Source organism: Strongylocentrotus purpuratus, unplaced genomic scaffold, assembly GCF_000002235.5.
Source record: "Strongylocentrotus purpuratus isolate Spur 01 unplaced genomic scaffold, Spur_5.0 spur5_scaffold_5, whole genome shotgun sequence".
Taxonomy (NCBI): domain Eukaryota; kingdom Metazoa; phylum Echinodermata; class Echinoidea; order Camarodonta; family Strongylocentrotidae; genus Strongylocentrotus; species Strongylocentrotus purpuratus.
This window is the reverse complement of record NW_022145611.1, coordinates 422,861-443,146: the sequence shown is the minus strand read 5'-3', so window position 1 is coordinate 443,146 and position 20,286 is coordinate 422,861. Positions and strand designations below refer to the sequence as shown.

Below are 20,286 nucleotides of genomic sequence, written 5' to 3'. Positions count from 1 at the left end.
AAGGAACAGCTGCCTCCTGGCCTGTGATTGGAAGACGTGGAAGTCCCTCAATAGGCTTCGCACAGGGTTGGGGCGATGTAAATACAACATGCATAAATGGGGATATACCGACGACACAGACACCAACTGCGAGTGTGGAACATCCGTGCAATCCATGTCACACTTATTAAGATGTCCACTCCTAATTCACCAATGCTGCCTGGAAGACCTGGTGGCAGCAAATGAGAAGGCTCTTCAGTATGCCAAGGCCTGGCAGAGCATTTGAGGACACGAAAGAAGAATACAAAGTGTATATATCCTTTCCTTGAACATGATATTATTTATTTTTGGGCTTGATAAATCTTTATAGATATTTATCGCAACTATGAAATTTTCTTTTTTTCTTCTTTCTTCTTTTTTTTTTTGTCTTCATTTTTTTTCTTCTTTTAAAAAAATTCAGTTATGAGTTCTGAGTTTTTGATCGATCGGATGGGTGGTACATGCACAACATTACTTTTTATAGGCTTTGTATAAGCTTGGCTTGTTAGATCTCTTGTGAGTAATGTGCCGCGGGATTCCATATCCTCAAACTGCTGGCGAATAGAGCAACAAGACCAAGCTCTGTAATTATTAGGATCTATCTCCAGTAGTACCGTGTTTGTGCCATCGAACTGGATCGACCAAATCAATTGATTCATAATATATATATATATATATATATATGATATTTTTTCCCATAACATGAGAGTAATTTTAATAGTTTCATACTATTAATTAAATGTAATGTTAACTGTTATTGTATAATTGTTTTAAATGGGGGCACGCTACAAGAGTCCTATCTCGCGCCCCGGGGCAACGTGTCTGACACGGCCAGTTGTAGCAACTACTCCGAAGATCAAGATACATTAATCTTGATCTAAGGAGACACAAACGAAAGAGGTCTTCAAATCAACATTACAGTGATTGAACAGTATGGCAGTTCCGCTCAGACCCTTGACTAACATTTTCCTCTCTCTAGTTACATAACCAATATTTTTTTTAAACTGCAATTTGGTCATTTTATCATGGTGGCAGCTTAAACAGCATTCATCTCAAGACAATTTTCAGTTTTGGATGAAATGAAAGAAAAATTGATACTAGACACGTTTGTACATCTTGTACAACACAGCCATGTCTCATCTCATAATAATATGTAAATATAATATACATCATTGTACAGAATTGTTGAGTAATGTTTAGGTACATTTGAATGTTTAAATGTCTGTATTAGCACAATGTTTTAACAAAAGCTCTTTAATAAAATCTTCTTAATTTCTTTTAATTTTATAGGAAGTACAAGCTGAGTTGAAATCCAGCATCAGTCAGCTCAACACTCTATGTAAGCTAGGTGACCGGTTACAGAAGACATGCATTCCAGAAATCAGTGAGGACCTCGACAAAACAGTCCAGAACCTTTCATCCAGGTACCTTCCTCTGTGACAGTTTTGCCTTGTGCAGTTCATTATGATAATAATAATGATAGTGGGTTCTTGTATAGCACTCATGTCTGTCAGACTTGCACACTCCTGGTACTCCATAATTATTTGTAGCATGGTTACCATTATGGCGCTCTAGCATTTCAAGGAATTAAATTCCAGCCAGGTACCTATTTACTTTGGTCGAATGTGCCAAATGTACATCAATGCCTTGCCAAAGGATGTCAGGGCTATGATTTACAGTCTGATAACTTATCCACTAGACCACAACACCTCCAAGAATGCTTTATATGCAACTCAATTTTTGTTCTTAATTAACGCTTGCAATCATATGATATTGAATTACTCTTGGTGCAGATTACACCTACTCCATTCACAGTTGCCAAGCTGCAGTAGTAGGGATATTAATTATGATGTGGATTTAAAGAAATATATGTATTAGACATGATAGAGATATTTTATTTACACTATTTACCCAGAATTTATGTAATTGAATGTTGTTGTTTTTTTTTTTTTTTTTTTTTTTTTGGGGGGGGACTACTTCTAACAAGACTAATGGGATGTTATCGTAACTTCCTCACTTTTCATTGGTTGTTAATAGGTGGAGCAAAGCAGAAGATGAGCTCAGGTCCAACATCAATTTATTTGAGAAGGCTATGTTGCTATGGCAACAGTTTGAAGACAAACATAGTGAGAACGAGCAGTTCCTTGAAGACAAGGAGACATTGAGCAAGTTGTGTATACAAGGAGCCAGAGAAGATGAGAAGGTATTGGTTGGTATGGAGAAAGTAGAAGGAGCAACAGAGGAAGAGATGGAGCAAGAAAGGATTAATAGATGTAAAAAATGTCAGGTATGTTAGTCTCTTTAAAGCCTTTCCAAAGAGCCCAACAAATTTGAAAGAATACAAAATTTAGGTTTTCTGCGTACAACACAAAACCCATTTGTATTCTTTCATCAATATTTGTCTTCAAACACATTTTTTTGAAAATCCTTGCTGAATTGAGTTTTATAAGACGACATCCTCTTTCACTTCAATACACAATTTATGTGATATTTTGCCATAAAAATATTTAGCAAATTTTGTGCTCCCAACACTTTATAGATGGGCTTTAACTGATTTATCTCTTTTTACTAATTGGTTCTTAGTATCATATGTGGAGGCTTCTTGTGCAACTTGCTTCAGGATTGTATTAGGATAGTTAGATTAACGATGTTGTCATGGGACACATGTAATCATGATCCCTGGTTCCTTAGGTAGCAAAAGGCATCGTTATTATGAGTATTATGAACAGGCGATTCAAAATGGTAATTAATTGTGAATGCTTGTGCTAAGATAGGCTTTCTTTATTTCTTTTTACAGGAGATCCTTGTTGATGTTGATGCTTACCCTGTAGCAGCTGGCCTAGGATCTCTAGTCAGTCAACTCATCAGATATATGGACTCAAGTACATCTAGTAACATCACTTCAAGAACCAAAGTACTACAACAGGTCAGTTACTTTTATGTATGGTTCATGGGTCATGAAATCAGCAGTCATCCTAAGTCCCTTAAAACTATTAAAAGCCCATTATGTTTATTGTTAAGGCCTAAAATTTAAATTTTTGAAAAATATTTGATGTCACCTTGCCTTGTCGAAAGTGAGCTTTTATTTTCCAGTATTTTTGTATTGGAAGCAAGGCTAAAAATACACGGGGGCGATTTGCCCCGTGAGCTACATAATCGCCTTCGTCAGATTGCTCACGGGGGTAATTGCAAAATTAAAAATCGCCCCCGTGGAATTATAAAATAAAGATTATCTTTTCTGTTATAACTTTCACACAATATTGAGTTTCAACTTTCAAACCTTAAACCAATTATTTTTTGTTTTTTTCTACACTGATTTACTTTGTAATACATTGTTTAGCTGTTTAGGGGGTTAGGCTCAGCAAACACATGTGCTATTATCTGGCCCCTTTTACCAACCAATAGTTCTCTTTTTGTATATGTAAATTATTGTATGAATTGTATTACTGTTGGTAAATAAATCAAATCAAATCAATGAAATGGAACTATTGAAGTTAAAATTAGCGTGCAGGATTTCTCACTCAAATTCTAACCCTGTGAGAGCGAGCCCGTGCACAGCAATTGTTTCCCATGTGACGGAGCGATTTCGGTTACATCCCCAGTAATGGAAAATTTGGCGGTGCTTTCAACTTTCATAGCCCATTGCGCCTCATTCAGTCATTTTCGTGATTTTTAGTAAATTTAAAACTAAAAGTTTTGTTCATTAATACAAACAATAAGGTCTGTTATTTTTGAGGGAAATTGCTGTCTTATTTTGCTGAAGCTTCATGTCTTTCCTTTTCAATACACTCACAATACAAATTGCGCAAGCACCTCCGCATGCGCAGATCGGTCGATACCTCTATTCATTCCCCTATTGTCAATGATTGTCGTCTGCTAAGCTCGGCTGATTATCAACCGAGCCATAAATAATAGGCCTAATCCTTTGTTTTACATGGGCTTTATTCTGATGAACATTATGCCATGATCTACACTCAATGCCCTTTCTTTTAAATGTGCAAATCATCGTAATGATAATAAAAACATTTTCTTCATCTTGCACTCGCTTTTCTTCATTGCCAGAAAACTTGTTTTTATGTTGCCTTGCATATTTTTTTGTCAACAATGGCCCAGGAAAAGTCTCATATTCGTGGCTATACCACCAGAGTTACTCAAGACAAGAGTGATAATCCGTGGGGAGAGAGAGGAAGAGTTTTTGTCTTGCCTGCGTAGCAAAAAGCGAGACATAGGCGCCGCTTTTCCGGCGGCGGCGACGGCGGCGTCAACATCAAAATTTTTAAAGTATAAGGTCTTACTCAATGAAACTTTGAATTTCAGGTCACTAAGTTAAGGTCAAAGGTCATTTAAGGTCAACAAACTTAGACTTTGTTGTGGCATCAACATCAAGATTTTCAAAATGCTTCTTCTTCGTTATTTTTCAACCGATTTTAATTCTGATTGTTTCATATGATAGGGCTAGGAGGGGGATTTAAATTTCTACACAGAATCGTGAAATTCATTATATATGCTAATTTATGCAAATTTGTTCAAAATCGCAAAAAAGGCTTCTTATCGCAAAAAAGGCTTCTTCTCCTTCATTTCTCGACCGATTTTGATTTGGTTTGCTTTATATCGTAGAGCTAACTTTGGTACACTAAACTTCTACACAGAATTTCTGGTTTATCATATTGAATTGCGTTATGCAGGCGAGACCGCCAAGAGCATTTCCCTTGTTTAGAACATAACAATGGAATATTTCATATGCCCGCTCAAACCAAGACCGGCTTTAGGTTGATCAAGATATTTTACTCAAACCTGCTCTAAAATGGTTACATGACCTATATAAGTTAGAGTGGTTGTTTGTATTGTCATGTAGATTGACCTAGTTTAGGCCTACCTCCTCTTCTTTCAAACTCTTCTTTCAAAATGGTAATCTTCCAGAGTAGTTACTTCTCTACATTTGTTTGTTCCTCTTAGGGTGGGGTCTAGACCACGCAGCTGTGATAAGCTTTTCATAAAAGAGGAGGTCCATACATGAATGATTCGCTAAATTGGTCAAGTTAATAAAATGAAAAACGTGTTGTCAGAGTTCCGGTAATTAAAGGGGAGAAGAATAACCAAGTCCTTTTATCAATGCATACTTTTATACTTACACAGTTGAGAGTAAGGTCGGTTAATTGTATCCAAGTGAAACCCGGCGTATCGCACATTTTTTTTAAAAGGAATAGTTCTAGGTCTTTTTGAATAGGGCTACTATAGGCCTAATAATATTATTATATGAATAACTACAATGCATCTATGGAAATGTGAGGAAAATAACGCCCTCTCATATTGCCCAGCGAAAATCATCCAATCACCGATGGAAAATCCCCATGTAATTATCTTCATCAATAAAACCAATAATCCAAAGCCTGGAATCAAGGCAAGAATATGGAACGGATGTGCGCGTACGCGTCCATCTCCAGCTGTACGGTATTTCGAGGGTCTTTTTCGATCTGTACACTAACTTAGTGTAAAGTTGAAATGTTATCACCTTTTTCTCAATTTTTTTTCCACATAACTTTATTATTTTTTTAATAGATGAGATGAATGAATATATCTAAATAATACTTCAAAGAACTTTAGCACATAATAGCTAATAATCAGCTGGAAAACTTTGTCAAAATATTAGGGATACATCTCGGCTTCTGTAGAAGCCCGTCGTCACAGACTTAACAACTCGCTCAGCTTCTGTAGAAGCCCGTCTCCAAAGTGTTAAGGTGTCTCGAGGCCGCCATATTGTAAACAAATGTACGCTTATTCGCCAGAAGATGGTGCTATATCTCCCATCTCCATATCTCTGTGAGTATTACTGATAAAAACAATGGAAGCTCGCAGTGCAGTGGCTATACTGCGCCGGTAGTACCGATGTGCTAGCTGAAGCCCCATATCTGCTGGAGCTAGAGGCGCTCGCGCAGGGACCGAAACATGGAGAAGTTTTTCGTTGCAAAAAGCATAAATCCTCTGAAATCTGGTGATTCCAAAAGACCAGCAAATTATGAGTCTCGACCAGTAAATGAATATGGAGAAGAAGAGGAAGACCAAAGATGTTGTGGAAGAATATGGTAAAGACTAAATAAAGAATGTGAATAAGGTTGCTCTGAATGATGAGGAGGAAATGATGTGCAGAAAGGGAAGAAATGGAGAAAATGTCATCACAGGGTGAAAGTCAGTAAGACCCCAATGTTACGGTACTTATAAATTTGTAAGAGGGAAATTGCTGACTGAAATAAATGATAATGATGGAATAGCAACGAATTTAGGAGTATCATGGGTACAAATTCATTGGAAAATATGTATTAAAAAAAGAGCCCCCGTGAGAAGGCTCACATGGGATATTTTTTTTTTTGAAGTGCCCCCGTGGTCAAAAAATTGATTTGAGCCTTGATTGAAAGACCTATCACGTGCATTCCAACTAAATGACACAAAGTTGTCTGTAAAGTGGAAGAGGCTCACTCTGTATTTACTTGCAATGCCTTGAATCAGGCAGTACGGTAAATGCAGTTTCAGCTGCAGGTCACAATTTGCCTAAATTTACTCCTGAAATAGATAGGATAGAATATGATAGGATAAGATTTTAAAACAAAAGTAATTTCCTTACATTTTACTAGATTACCAACATAAACTGCAGTGCCATAAGGGATAAACATAGCATAATGTTGTTGAACAGGACCACGCCTCCAGGGGTAGTATTTACAGTGGCAGTGAATTACACATTTTTGATATCATGTTTATTATAGGTTGTAGACAGATGCTCTGTCAGCAATTTTTCTGGTAAATTTCCTACACTAACTGGATTACTGGCCATACTCTATGCTGAAACCTAAACCTAAGCTAAAACCATGAAATAAAGCCCAGAGCAATTGGGACTGGAGTAAATGTCACGGCATCTTATTATATTGCTTGTATGTGGTTTGTTTCCCCAGCGTCTAGACACCTTACAGCAGTCACTACAAAGACATATCAAGGCAGAGGAAATAGACATTCAAAATCAGAAACAGTTCCGAGAGAAGACCAAGTCATTGCTTGATTGGCTAGAAGAAGTAAAGGACACCCTTAACATAGAAGAACCTAATAGATCATCAGACGAACATACAATCAAGGACAGGATGGACAGACTCAAGGTAAATAATATGTCAATGATACTTTCTCAATAGAACAGAACTAATGTTTGATCAGTATCTTGACATTGGCAAACCCAGGGACACATATCCCAAGCAAAGTCCAGTCTGGGATATTTTCAGAACAGTAAGAGAAAGAGAAGAAAAAAGATTGGCCAGATTGTAGACTAAAACATACAAAAAAACACAGCTGGAAATATGAGAATCTTTGTTTTTCTTGCTTAGACTGTTTTCACACTTTTGCCCCTCCCCCTGCAAGAGAATCCTGAATCTTTACCTGTTGCAAGTGGTTATTCATATCTTCTTAAACTGTAAAAAGTTTGTGTTGGTTGTCATATGAATGAGGAATTCTTATCGGCTGCTAATTGAATGAGAGTTATTTGATGGAAATCCATTTTGATTAGTTATTTCATTTTCTTTTCAGTTGCTACTTGTTGACTTCACTGAGAACCAACCCCATGTAAATGCCCTGAATGAGATAGGTTATCGTATCAGCCTTGACAGGCACAACTCAGGTCATCTGGCAACACTCAATGACTGGTGGAACAAACTATATACCAGACTCTCAGAGAAATACCGCAATCTTCAAGGAGTGCTCCTTCAGCAGCAAAACTTTGCCCAGAAATGTAAATCTTGGATGAAGTTCCTTGCAGACACAGAGCAAAGTCTTGCTGTTGACATTGCTGGCAGCTATGATGAGTTGCTGGATCAACAGAAAGTCTATGAGGTGATTTTGATTTTTCATGGTTGAAATGTGTAGAGGTGTCATGGTTTCATGGACATGTCACAGGACTGTATGGATAAAAAAAAGTGATTAAATCCTAACCAGGTGTACTTGACGAGTCATAAATCTACACCCGGCTATCAATGGGGCATAATAGGGTGCAAGTAGAATGTTGGTAGATTTGACATATGTCTTCACTTTAACCATGGTAAGAATAAAATCCAAGGAGTGGAGATGATATTGTTGACATTTCAAGCCTCTCATAGGATGTGTGTACCTATGTGTGTCAATCATTAAAGGGCCCATCTCATATTTTGATATGTAATACAATAGCACCATACAAGTTGCTATCACAGACATGCTGTAGCATCACCAGGAAGACAAAGGCAATGTTGATGTATTGTACATATGTATGGAAGCATGCAATTCTATTATGAACGTGTGCTACAAACCATTGTCTATTCTAGAATATTAGTTTAGTCTGACATGTCTGACATAGCAACTTATATGTTGCTATTGTTTGTGGTATTGTAACAGGTGGTCAACTTTGGCAAAGTTACATGCCACTTTCTCAAGTTAGCTCATTGATGACTGACAGATGATGTCACAAGGGGAATGAGATCTGGAGGTTTCGGGGTGGAGCTTAGCAAGTTTGAAAAACAAATATTTAAAAAAATATTTAAAAAATCTATGAAACAAATTCAGAAGTTTACATATCAAAATATGAGATGTATGCAGGACTGCACACCAACAGGAGTGCACTTGTATTTCGATGTCATGGGCCCTTTAATTAAAAAAATTAAAAAATGCAGATTTTTATTGAAGATAGAACAGGCAGTGTTGTGATGTGATTCATACTGGTGACATATCTTACATTTTGGTTGATTAGTGTCCAAAAGGCACAGTGTTCTCTAAGTTACCCTTGACAGTATAATGGCATTAGTTTATGGTATATTTCATCTGTTTGAATGTAGTTGTTTGAGGCCGACATCTTCAACCGTCAGCAGATCCTGTTCTCCATCATCAGCGATGGTCAACGGATGATTCATGATGGGGAGGTAGATGACCCAGACGAGTTCCATACTAAACTAGCCCAGCTGAGTGACCAATGGCAAAGCGTGATCCGTAGGGCTAGTCAGAGGAAAGAGATCATTGACCGCAACATCAGGTAAGAGGGGCAACCTAAAAACAAGACGTTGAAAGACAACTTACCAGTAGCCTTATTCACACCTTAATGCATCACCTAACAAATTCTGTTCTTTATTTTAGAGGTTTTATGTGGCTATACTATGTTGAAAATGTGAGCTGTAAATATTACTTCTATAAAGATATACTGCATGTTTAAATACACTCTCCATTAGCATAAAAGAGACTTGTGAGTAGACTACAAGACACAATAAAGAATAACAAAATGCGTTCGTATAGAATGGGTCCTGCAGAGAACCCAAGCCTGACTTGGGTTCGGTGCTCGCAGTTTTATCTTATTATTTATTATGCCTCTGCTACAAAGTAGCCAGAGGCATTGGCCCAAATTCACACATGAGGTTTAGATTCAACCCATGGTTTAACGCGTCATAATACGTCATAACACCAAGCTTTAGACCATGGGTCATTATTTTGGTATTCACAAAGGAGGTTTAGTTCCATACTAAACTAGGTTCGTTCAAATTCCATGAAACTTGTACCCAACGGTTATCAAGTATCACAAATCATATGACACAAATTCCAGGTCACAAGGTCAAAGGTCATTTTAGGTCAGTAGCCTTGGATTATGTTTTCACAATTTAATATGAGAATAAATGAATCAATTTTTGTTATTTGTTCATGATTCTTAATTAATATTCACCCTTCCTATAAATAATGTTCCAACTTCAATTTTTCATCATATCAAATTGCGTAATGCAGGCGAGACCGCCGAGATCGTTTCCCTTGTTTCAACTTACCGATGTTAGAAAGAAAACTTTGAAAATTCAAATCGTGCTGCCTCTCAGCAAGTATACCGCGCTAGAGGTCAATACGCATCAGCATGTTTTACTCGCTAAATTACTAAAACCATCTCAAAGTCTCAAAAAAAATACACATCTAACAAATGCACAAAAATAATGGTTAAACGGAGAGAGAAATACTCAAGATATTTTGAGAGCTTTAATACATTTTGATTTATCATATTTGAAAAATGCCACCGGGGGAGAACCAGGGGAGATCCATGCCAGCAGAAAACTACTAACATGGAACTGTGACATTTTCCCCCCAACTGATGATCTGGCCCTGCATGTGAACAGTGTAGTCTCCTCCATATATACCTTACCAACAGATAAAGAGTTTTTAGGACAGTTAGTACAACTTATCCCCTCCTCACCAACATTTTTTGTGACTTATGCATAAACATGATGAGCTGATAAATAATCATTGCCTGAACAATTGATTTCTCACCATGCATCTTAATATATGCACATTCAGTGAAAGTTATAACAATTACCTTTCAATGTGTGAATAGATAAAAGACTTTTCAGCTGTTCCTCTATTTAAATACTCAAAGAATGATACTGGCAAGACTTAAGCAAACTCGGGGCGGTGAATTGTTTTCATGCAAGAAGTACACCTCCTCCGTTGTGATTGCGGTCTTTACGAATTTCACCATCACAGGAATCAGAGTTCATCCATCTATTTCATCGGAAGTAACTCTCACTTTTAGGTCATTCAGTTTATTACCAAGGGAACAGGCACTTAGTAGTAGACAATTGAGTGTATGACGTAACGAATTTGAATGTTCAGGTCCCGGATTATGCTCCACGTCACCAGACATGATCAATTTCAAAAGTGGAGTATTTGATGTTAATTGAAAGGTGGAAATATCAATGTTTCAAAGATATCTAGTTTTTAAATATCAACCTTTGGGTAGTTCATTTTTTGGGGCCTTTTAATGGGCCACCCTTCCTATAAATAATGTTCCAACTTCAATTTTCGATCATATCGAATTGCGTAATGCAGGCGAGACCGCCGAGAGCTTTTCCCTTGTTTGCTCTCTTAGGCATGCTTAAATCGTGGGTTAAACCGTGGGTTAGATTTAGACCATGGGATGTAAACCTCGCTTTGTGAATACCGAGCAAGGTTTAAACCGTGGGATAGATTTAGCCTGGGTTAAATGTAAATCTCCTTTGTGAATTTGGGCCATTATGTTTTCAGGTTGTGATTGCGTTATCACAAGAACCCATTGTTCAATTCCTATCAAACTTGGGTGATGTATGTACTTTGCAGAGCCAATGAACTGATTAGATTTTGGGGTCATGATGTCAAAGGTCACAGGGCTCATTATGTATGCAAAATCAGCTCGCTTCTGTTTTGGTTTGTTAAATTGCTCCATGGCAGAGGCATCATTTTCGACTGCGCGCGGTCGAAGGTCCATCTAGTTTTCTTCATGCTCACTCTCCGTTTACCTATAGAATGCCGGTTAAAGTTATCTTAGGTTGACTAATGCATTCTAGTTGTACACAAATTCTTTTTTTTTACGTGATATTGATACACTTTCAAGTGAACTGGTGACGTAATCTAAAGCAGTATTGATGATTTGTGGGAATGCTTTAGTTTGGAGGGATGGTGCGAATTCATGTAGATAGTTTACTCTTCTTCTTTAGCAGTAGAACTACTTTGTTGTCCAATTGCTTTGACTCTATAGAGCACCAGATACGCATTCACATGATTTGTAGATATATGAGAGACGTAATAACATAAGGGAAGAGGATAGAGAGGGGGTGCACCAATGCATGAGAAAGGATCGGAGAGGAAAAGTAAGGGGATGAACATGAAGAGGCAGCCATCTAAGACTTTAAGAACGAATAGAGAGAAGATAGAGCAAGAGAAGAAGGATATCACTTCTTTGATAAAGAGTTGGTTCATAGTTCACTCTTTCATATAATTGCTTTGGTTTAATTGATACATGTACCACTTACTGACTGACAGCAAAGCAAATTATGTATTGCCTTTTCTTTGTGTTTGTGTGATTGGTTTGAATCTAAATTGCATTTTAATATTGTTCTAGGGATTGGCAGTCCTACAGGACATCGTTAGCCAAGATGAATGAATGGTTCAGAGACATGGAAGCTGAAGTGACAGGTTATCGTATCACTACAGCCCCTCTCCAGGCACTCAGAGGACTCCATGAACAGACAAAGGTAAAAAAATGATAGTGAGGAGGAGGAGGAGGATTTTAAAAACACCTTTTGTACTGTGAAGGTTCATCTTGCACAATGCTTGATAACAGTTTTTTTCTTTTCATGATGTAGTTGTATGTCAGCAGAATACTTTCTCAGCTCTCGTACAGATTTAATTTCGAGAGCCCTTACATCACAGATTAAGAATTCATCTCTGTCTTTCTATGTCTCTCTCTCTCTCTCACCTCTTTTCATTCTCAGATGACTCAGAAGCTAGTGAGTGTCCAAGAAGGTAGCTACCTCTCTCTCAATGAAGCTGGTAAATCCCTTCTACGAAACTCTGACCGGATGGCTGGTGATGATCTCCGCAACCAGCTAATGGAGATTCAGAACCGATGGCACTGGTTGACCAGTCGACTCAGGAAACAGGACAACAAGCTAACAGAGATCCTAGGTAGATGGGAGGAGGGAGAAAGTATCATCGATGATCTTCAGGCTTGGCTTAGAGGTGCACATAGCATGTTGGATAAACCGCTACCAACGCAGTATGAAGAACTACAGAGGGAACTCCAGAGGTGCAAGGTGAGTCGATCATTCAATATTCATATATAGAAGATCACATGTGAACAATTTGAATACTATTTTGTTTGTATAAGAGGTGTATTGGTCAACTGAATACATAGATTGTGGATCAAAGCGTTAGTAGATCAAGTCCCGACCATGACAACAATGAACTTTGGCTTTACATTAATCTACATTTTTCACTCTCAACCCAGGTTTAGTAAATGGGTACCTAGAATGTCTAAATTCCTTGAACATGTTAGCACCTTTGGGCAGCTTGGCTAAAGCCAGGGTAATAAGAATAGTTAATATGCTCTCAGAGGTTATGTCTGCAGTATAAATGCAACTACAGTGTATTATCAAGAAAGTACTCATCAGTTAGATTGAGTACATCACGTTAACAGCAAGATTGATATTTTGTAAATTTTTGATTAAACTTAAAGATTTTTTTATTTATTTATTTATTTATTTCTAATCTTTTGACAGGGTAGCCCATTCACCAACAAGTAGTGGTCTTCCATGGGGCCCTGAATGAACATATTTACATCGTTTATAACATTTATACAGAACAGTTTCAAAAATAATACTTGTTTGCAAAATAAACATAATCATTAACCTAGTTAACGATAATGTCAATAGGAAAATATTAATTAAGTCGCAATTATGTGAATAAGTCATGTAAATATTACAGAACATGCATGTATGTACGGCTGAGCCATTCACAAATTACAACTTTGTTTAAACAATCTCTTAAATGAATTGACAGAGGAAGCCGTTCTCAATGAATTATCTAGCTTATTCCGTTCAAATATGGAAGAAACAATTGGGCTACACTTATAACAATCAGTGTGAAATCTAGGCACACGTAAACATCCACTGTCTATTTGCCTTGTATGATGCTCATGTACATCATTACCTGAAGGTAAGAAGGTGCTAAGTTATGAACGCATTTATATATCATCATAACGCGACTTAACTCAAACCGCTTGTCTAGTGTCATCCATTTAAGACTTGTGAACAAATCAGCCGATGGTGTGTCATATGTCTTGTTCAATATTATTCTTGCAGCCCTCTTTTGAATTTTTTGCAGCTTAGTTGTATGAGAATGAAATCGGTTCGACCATACAACAGAGCAGTAATCTAATCGTGGCAACACTAGTAACTTTAAGGATTTTTGAGGCAAAAAACTCTTTGCTCTCTTTATCATGCTAATGTTTTTCTGGGTAAGTTTACTTACGTTTTCGATTTGTTTAGACCATTTCAATTCTTCATCTATCAAAAGTCCTAAGCATTTGGTGAATTGAACTCTTTTGATGAAATTGCCGTTTAATAAAATGGTGAAAGATTCAATTTTCTTGAGATTAGCAGGAGAGCCTATTAACATGACACAAGTTTTTTCAGTGTTAAGAACAAGACGATTTTCCTTAATCCATGCCTCTGTTTAACGCAAAAGTTAATTTTTCTTCCACAACAGTTGCATCATTTGCACTGATGGTAAGTGTAGTATCGTCAGCATACATATCTATGATACCTTCAGGAGTACATTCAGGTAGACTATTAACATATATTGAAAATAAAAGGGGACCAAGAATTGAACCTTGTGGCACACCTAATTTGATGGTTGATGGATGCGACTTGGCTCCTTTGAATTGGGTCACTTGTTGTCGATCCCCTAAATATGATTTGAACCAATAAATAGTCCTATTACTACAACCTATACAAGCTAGTTTATGTAGAAGTAGCTCATGGTCAACAGTATCAAAAGCCTTACGAAGATCTATGAAGGCAACTCCAGAAATTTCTTTGTTATCAATATTTAACGACCATTGATTTACAAGTTTTGCAAGGGCAGTAGCTGTTGAATGTTTAGGTCTAAATCCAGACTGATTAGGGTGTAATAATTGATTCACGTCCAAGAATTCACTGAGTTGTTGGTGGACGGCCCTTTCTATAATTTTACTCACGATAGGTAATATTGAAATGGGGCGGTAATTATTCAAAGAAGAAATATCTCCAGATTTGAATATTGGTACTACCCGAGCCTTTTTCCATTCACGTGGAACAACTCCTGTAGACAGGGATTTGTTAATGATATCACAAAGAGACTCTGCGATAACATTCTTCGTCATCTTTAAAAGTTTACAGCTGATGTGATCTTCACCAGTTGCTTTATCTATACTCAGATTATCAATCTGTTTCAATACAAAATCCTCAGTAATCAAATTCAAATTAAATTGCGAATGAGTTGGACCAATATTATTGTCCTCGTCTACTCTCAGTTGAGACTTATTCCTTTGCAGGTCCTTTGTAATCGTAGTAGCATTAGAAATGAAAAAGTCATTAAAAGCTTCAGCAATATTTGCATTGTCTGACACATTAGCACCATCAACATTTATGCTATTGGGAGATATAGGTAATGACTTAGGGACCAGGTTTCTCAAACATCTCCACATTTGCTTACTATTGTTATGATTTTGTGAGATCTGGTCTGCATTATATTCTCTTTTTCTTTTCCTCATGAGATGAATAACTGTATTCTTTAGATATTTGTAGGTGTCCCGAAGATCATCACTTTTGTTAGCTTTAGCAGCTTTGAGAACTTTATCACGTTCCGTCATAAGCTTAACAATCTCGTCAGATATCCATGGACATGCCTTTTTTCTTATCCGCTTTTTACAAACTGGTATGTGCTTGTTGATTATATTATTGAATAGAGTCAACCACATATCCCACGCAACATCAACATTATCTATATTTTTTATGACCTGCCAAGGAGTACTTCTCAATTCACTGTAAAATTTCCCCTCGTCAAGATTTTTAAACGAGCGAAATTCTGCATATTCAGATTTGTTATGGATCTTTGCACTAAAATCGCGAACCGTATACACCAAATAATGATCACTTATGCTAGTTTCAAATATTCCCCATTCATTGTAAAGTTCCTTGTCTGATACAAATATCAAATCAATTAAAGTAGAAGAGGTATTTGTAACTCTTGTGGCAGTATCAATTAGCTGACTTAGCCCGTACATATTTGTATAAAACATTAACTTTTCAGCATTCAGATCAAGTTGGTGTGGCATACAATTACAATTGAAATCACCTAAAATAATACAGCTCATATCTTCCGAGAGAGCAGAGTCCAAATTTCCGTCTAATTCTTCAAAGAAATCAACGTGAGAATTTGGAGGTCTGTAAAATTCACCAACCAGGATGGGAGACTTATTTGGGTAATGCAATTCAAACCAAAGGCATTCTAAAGTAGATGAAATCAAATCATCCCTTCTTTTATAATTGAACCTCTTGGATATATATATACAGCCACACCACCACCATGTCTCGTACGGTCTCTATGTAATAAAATATAATCATCTATATACAATTCAGAATCATCAATCATGGAGTCACAAAATGTTTCATTTAAACCAATAACATCAAATGATGCATTTCTCAGAAGTAATCTAAGTTCGTCAATCTTAGCAACTAAGCTATGAATATTCAAACGAGCAAATTTTAAGCCCCTGTTTCTAAACAGAGGAACTGAACCACCTTCCAACTGTTTAATGTTACTCTTATTCAGTTCATGAGATTGATCCTGAAGATTATGATGTAGTATGCCAGTACCAGAGACAGAGTTTAACAGCATGTTGCCATGACAAGACGTAGATGCTTGTGCCACCCCTGTTGAGCTTTTGTCAGTGGAAACATTGGAAGAGCAGGTGCAGACTTTAGCCTCCCTCTCGGAGCAATCATCTTGAAATCCTGCGTTGAAGATCGAACAACTTCAGCGTAGGACGTTTGCTGAGTAGGTGTAGGTGGCCCTTGAGGTCGCTCAATAAAGTGGCGTAGATTAAAGGCAAGAACAGCTTGTCCTGCCTTTAATATTGATGTGGACCCCATCTCTGCCAAGGTGCCTGTCACCTATGTTATCGTTATCAACGAAACCCCATCTCCTTTCACGGGCAGCCCTTCTCAATCGCCCATTAACCCCATCGACACTGCGCCTCTGGTGAACTGATTCTCATCTGCGGTGTATAACACCAGACAAGCATACATCACAGCCTTTTGCTGCAATCATGTCTGCTAATGCTATGATATCATCGGCGGTGGATGTACTACCATTACCTTTCGACAAGTCATTTGACCCGACATGTAGAATGACGTCTCCTTTCGCCTTTACACCCTCAGTAGCCTTCTTAGAGGAGATATCAGCCACCGTTGCCCCTGGGTTCGGATGGCAGACTACTCGATGTTTTCGGCTCAGGAGTCGGCCCTCGATGTGCTTAATCATCGAGTCGCCTTCGATGACAACATCAAATAGCTCAGACAAGCGGCGTTGGCGATGCCCTTGTCGGAACTCATTGGTTTGGTCGCTCGTCGACATCGAAGTCGAAGACTTTGCGTCAGTGCCTTCGAAAACAGCAGCAGGTACCTTCAACAAGCGGCGCTGGCGATGCCCATCTCGGTACTCTTTCATCTGGTCGCTCGTCGACATCGGAGTAGGAGGCTCGACGTCTGTGCCTTCGAGGACAGATTCATGTAGCTCATGCCTTGGTCACAAATACCCTTACGGGCTGCTACGAACGCCGTACGAACGATTTTCAGACCATTTCGTAAGATCTTCTTAAGAAGGCCGTACGAAACAAGCGCTCGTAAACCGTTCGTAGACCGTTCGTAAGAACGCAGATTGGTCGATGGTCTTGTCCAAGATTTTTTTTAACATCGTACGAAACCCTCTCTTCGTAAGGCGGCCGTACGAACGCCGTAATTACATCGTAAGAACCACGCAAGATCTACGTACATTTCATAGGGTTGAGGGACAATTCTAGAAGCTTCAAATTATTACGATGACCGTAAGAACGCCTCAAGTTGTTCATAGAGGGCTCCTACGGCGTTCGTAAGAACGCCTTACGAGCGGAGATTCTTAATGTCTTCGTACGAATGACTCCACGCGTTCGTAAGGTGCTCGTAAGGTGTACGTACACAATTTATGCAAATTTTGAGTTTTAACGGTTATAAAGCTTCACTCTGTTCATAGTGTTCGTCGAGGTTGCATCTCCTGTCGAAGAAATATGGGACCAAATGGGAAATCTGTTAGAGGGAAGAGAGGGAAGGGAAACAAACGTAAGGAAAGAGATGAGGAGGAAGGAGAAAGAGGAGGAGAGCAGCAACAACAATATCAAGCAGAGGCGCCGGAAGTGGGGGGGAGGGGCAGGGGGGCATTCGCCCCCTCCAACCCCCCTATAAAAAAAGCAGTAAAGGAATAAAGATGATTTGTATTTTTTAACCAAAAAGAACAAAACCTGAATTGAATCACATATAAATTATATTCTATTCAAAGAAAAGAAAAGTTAATAGGGATTAAATTTCGTATGCACTCCGCTTGCTCCTACATCAATGGAGGTTTTTTATAATATATACGATTTGCGCATATCGTGGAAATATTGTAAGAGGATGGGAATTTTTTAAATTTTTTTTTATTATAGTGGTGAGAAGACATGAGCCCCTGAACACTGGCGTACTAATGGGCGGGGGGTACTTCTAATTCGATACCAGTGATTTACAAACGTTGCTGAAATGACATGATTTTCCGGTATTTTTTCTCAATTTTTTTGCAAATCATATCTTTTTATGCGTTTGTTTGAAAATTACTAATTCCCAAATTAACAGCTGGGCATACAAATATGCTTATTTGGAAGCCTTCATGTCAGGGCCTGCAGAACGGCAGGGCTCGGGGCTCGAGCACCCCTCACTTAAAAAAAAAAAAGAGGAAAGGAAAGAAAGAGAGAGAACAAAATGTGTGACCTACCAATATCACAAATGAGATATCAATATATGCTCATCTGACCGTAATTAGATGCCGAAAACCTTTGAGCTTCCAGGGGCTCTGCTGCCTGGAACCCCCGACAATTAGTGACCTGCCAGTAACACAAATAAGGTATCTAAATATGCTTATCTGACCCCAATTTGATGCCTAAAAACCATGAGCTTCCGGGGCTTAGTCCCTTGGCCCCCGCCGGTGCAAAGCCCCCGGACCACACGCCAATTTACGCTACGCTCGCTAAACTCTAACCTGATCGTTAATACTCCAATTTGAAAAATCTTCCGTGGGCCCTGCATGTAACATGTAGGCCTAGGAGTGGTGGTGATGCAAATTTTCCTTCTCCCCCCCCCCCCTCCTCCAAACGTTTTTGCTCATTACGCCACTGCCCCTGGAAGGTGAGCCCCCTGGAATTTTTGCCACCCCAATCCCAAACTGCTTTCGGAGCGCCTGATATCAAGAAATGATGGCCATATCGGAAGCGACCGGGAGTAGGCGGTGAAAGATGACGAGGAGGATGAGGGAAAACCATCAAGACGGCAGTTTGACGGCGATGAAGATGAGGTAACGGGGAAACTAAGAAAGGAGAAGCAGTCCTATGACTTTGATGCCACCACAGAGCAAAAACTTGTTGACTTCTTCGGTTAACATGACTGCTTTTATAATAAAGGAAGTAACAGATATGCTAACAGCAAGTTTAAGAAACATTTTATGGAGTTGCAGTTGCAGTTGTAGTCTTCTTGGCAATACTGTCATCGTGTAATATCAAACTTTCAACAGTCATAGAATTTTCGACAGTATACGGCAGCGTTTTTTTGGCAACCCGACCAAATAGGAAAAAAATCGTAAAATCTTCTTACGAATGACTTGTGAATGCCGTGAGTTAAACGTACGACCACCTTGCGAGAACAAAAACTCGTAACATTGGCGTAAGTCTGACGTAAGAAGAACACAAGGCGTTCTTACGAAAAACGTACGAACTCTGGGGCCATTGTATAACCGAAAATCACTTCGTTTCTCAAGAAGGTCTTGAGTTGTTCTTGCGAATTAAACGGCGTTCGTACGAACTCCGTAAGAAGGACGTACGAAACTATGCCCCATCTGCGAATCTCTACGAACTCTGAAATTCGTAGGAACAGGGAGATTCGTACGAACGAATCGTTCGTACGAACATTTGTGACCGTAGCATCAGACAAGCGGCACTGGCGATGCCCATCTCGGTACTCTTTCATCTGGTAACTAGTCGACATCGAAGTAGCAGGCTCAGCGTCAGTGACATGATTATCCGCAAGGACATCGAACCTATTCTTCGTCGGGACGGTATAAACATTTCCTGGTCGATTATCATACCTCGCGGGATCAACTCTTGAGATAGTTCCCACTATCTCACTGAGATCTATTTTCTCCTTTACCAGATCAGCACTATCGAACTTAGCTTCAAGATGGAAAAGCCTGTCGGCTAGTTCATGAACTGACGACAAAACTAGATTGAATAGGTCATAGAGATCAGCTTGCTCAGTATTCGTCTCCTGATTTCTTTTGCCATTACTCGCTTGATGGATATTGTCATTGATTGCACTTTGCAGCCTATTTACCAAAGTTTCTTTTACACCATTTTTATTTAGACCACGTTTCTGCAGTTCAGCTTTGAGTTCCTTAACACAGAGACTTATTACGTTAACGATGGTCATTGTGACGTCATTTAATATAATTGTTCACCTGTTTGCTGAAAAGTACTGCGTAATAAATACTGAGATAACTCACTAGTGCATATTTGCCTTGTATCTTTGCGCTCACTTGCGCTGTATCCAAGATGAATTCTGTGTAAAGTGTTTATATTGCGCTTAATGTTCAAAAATCAAGAAAATAAAT

At 38.5% G+C, this 20,286-nt stretch overlaps 1 protein-coding gene across 4 annotated transcripts in view; it reads left to right on the top strand.

The window, feature by feature from the left end:
• LOC754884 (nesprin-1) overlaps window positions 1–20,286 on the top strand; it is a 127,407-nt gene that overhangs the window by 53,274 nt on the left and 53,847 nt on the right. For all 4 annotated transcript variants that reach the window (XM_030999729.1, XM_030999728.1, XM_030999727.1 and 1 more), the window contains 8 exons: window positions 1,309–1,442; window positions 2,056–2,305; window positions 2,816–2,944; window positions 6,963–7,160; window positions 7,582–7,884; window positions 8,856–9,049; window positions 11,921–12,053; window positions 12,294–12,614. In XM_030999729.1, coding sequence (XP_030855589.1) covers window positions 1,309–1,442; window positions 2,056–2,305; window positions 2,816–2,944; window positions 6,963–7,160; window positions 7,582–7,884; window positions 8,856–9,049; window positions 11,921–12,053; window positions 12,294–12,614 — 1,662 coding nt within the window. The remainder of the gene's footprint in view (window positions 1–1,308; window positions 1,443–2,055; window positions 2,306–2,815; window positions 2,945–6,962; window positions 7,161–7,581; window positions 7,885–8,855; window positions 9,050–11,920; window positions 12,054–12,293; window positions 12,615–20,286) is intronic.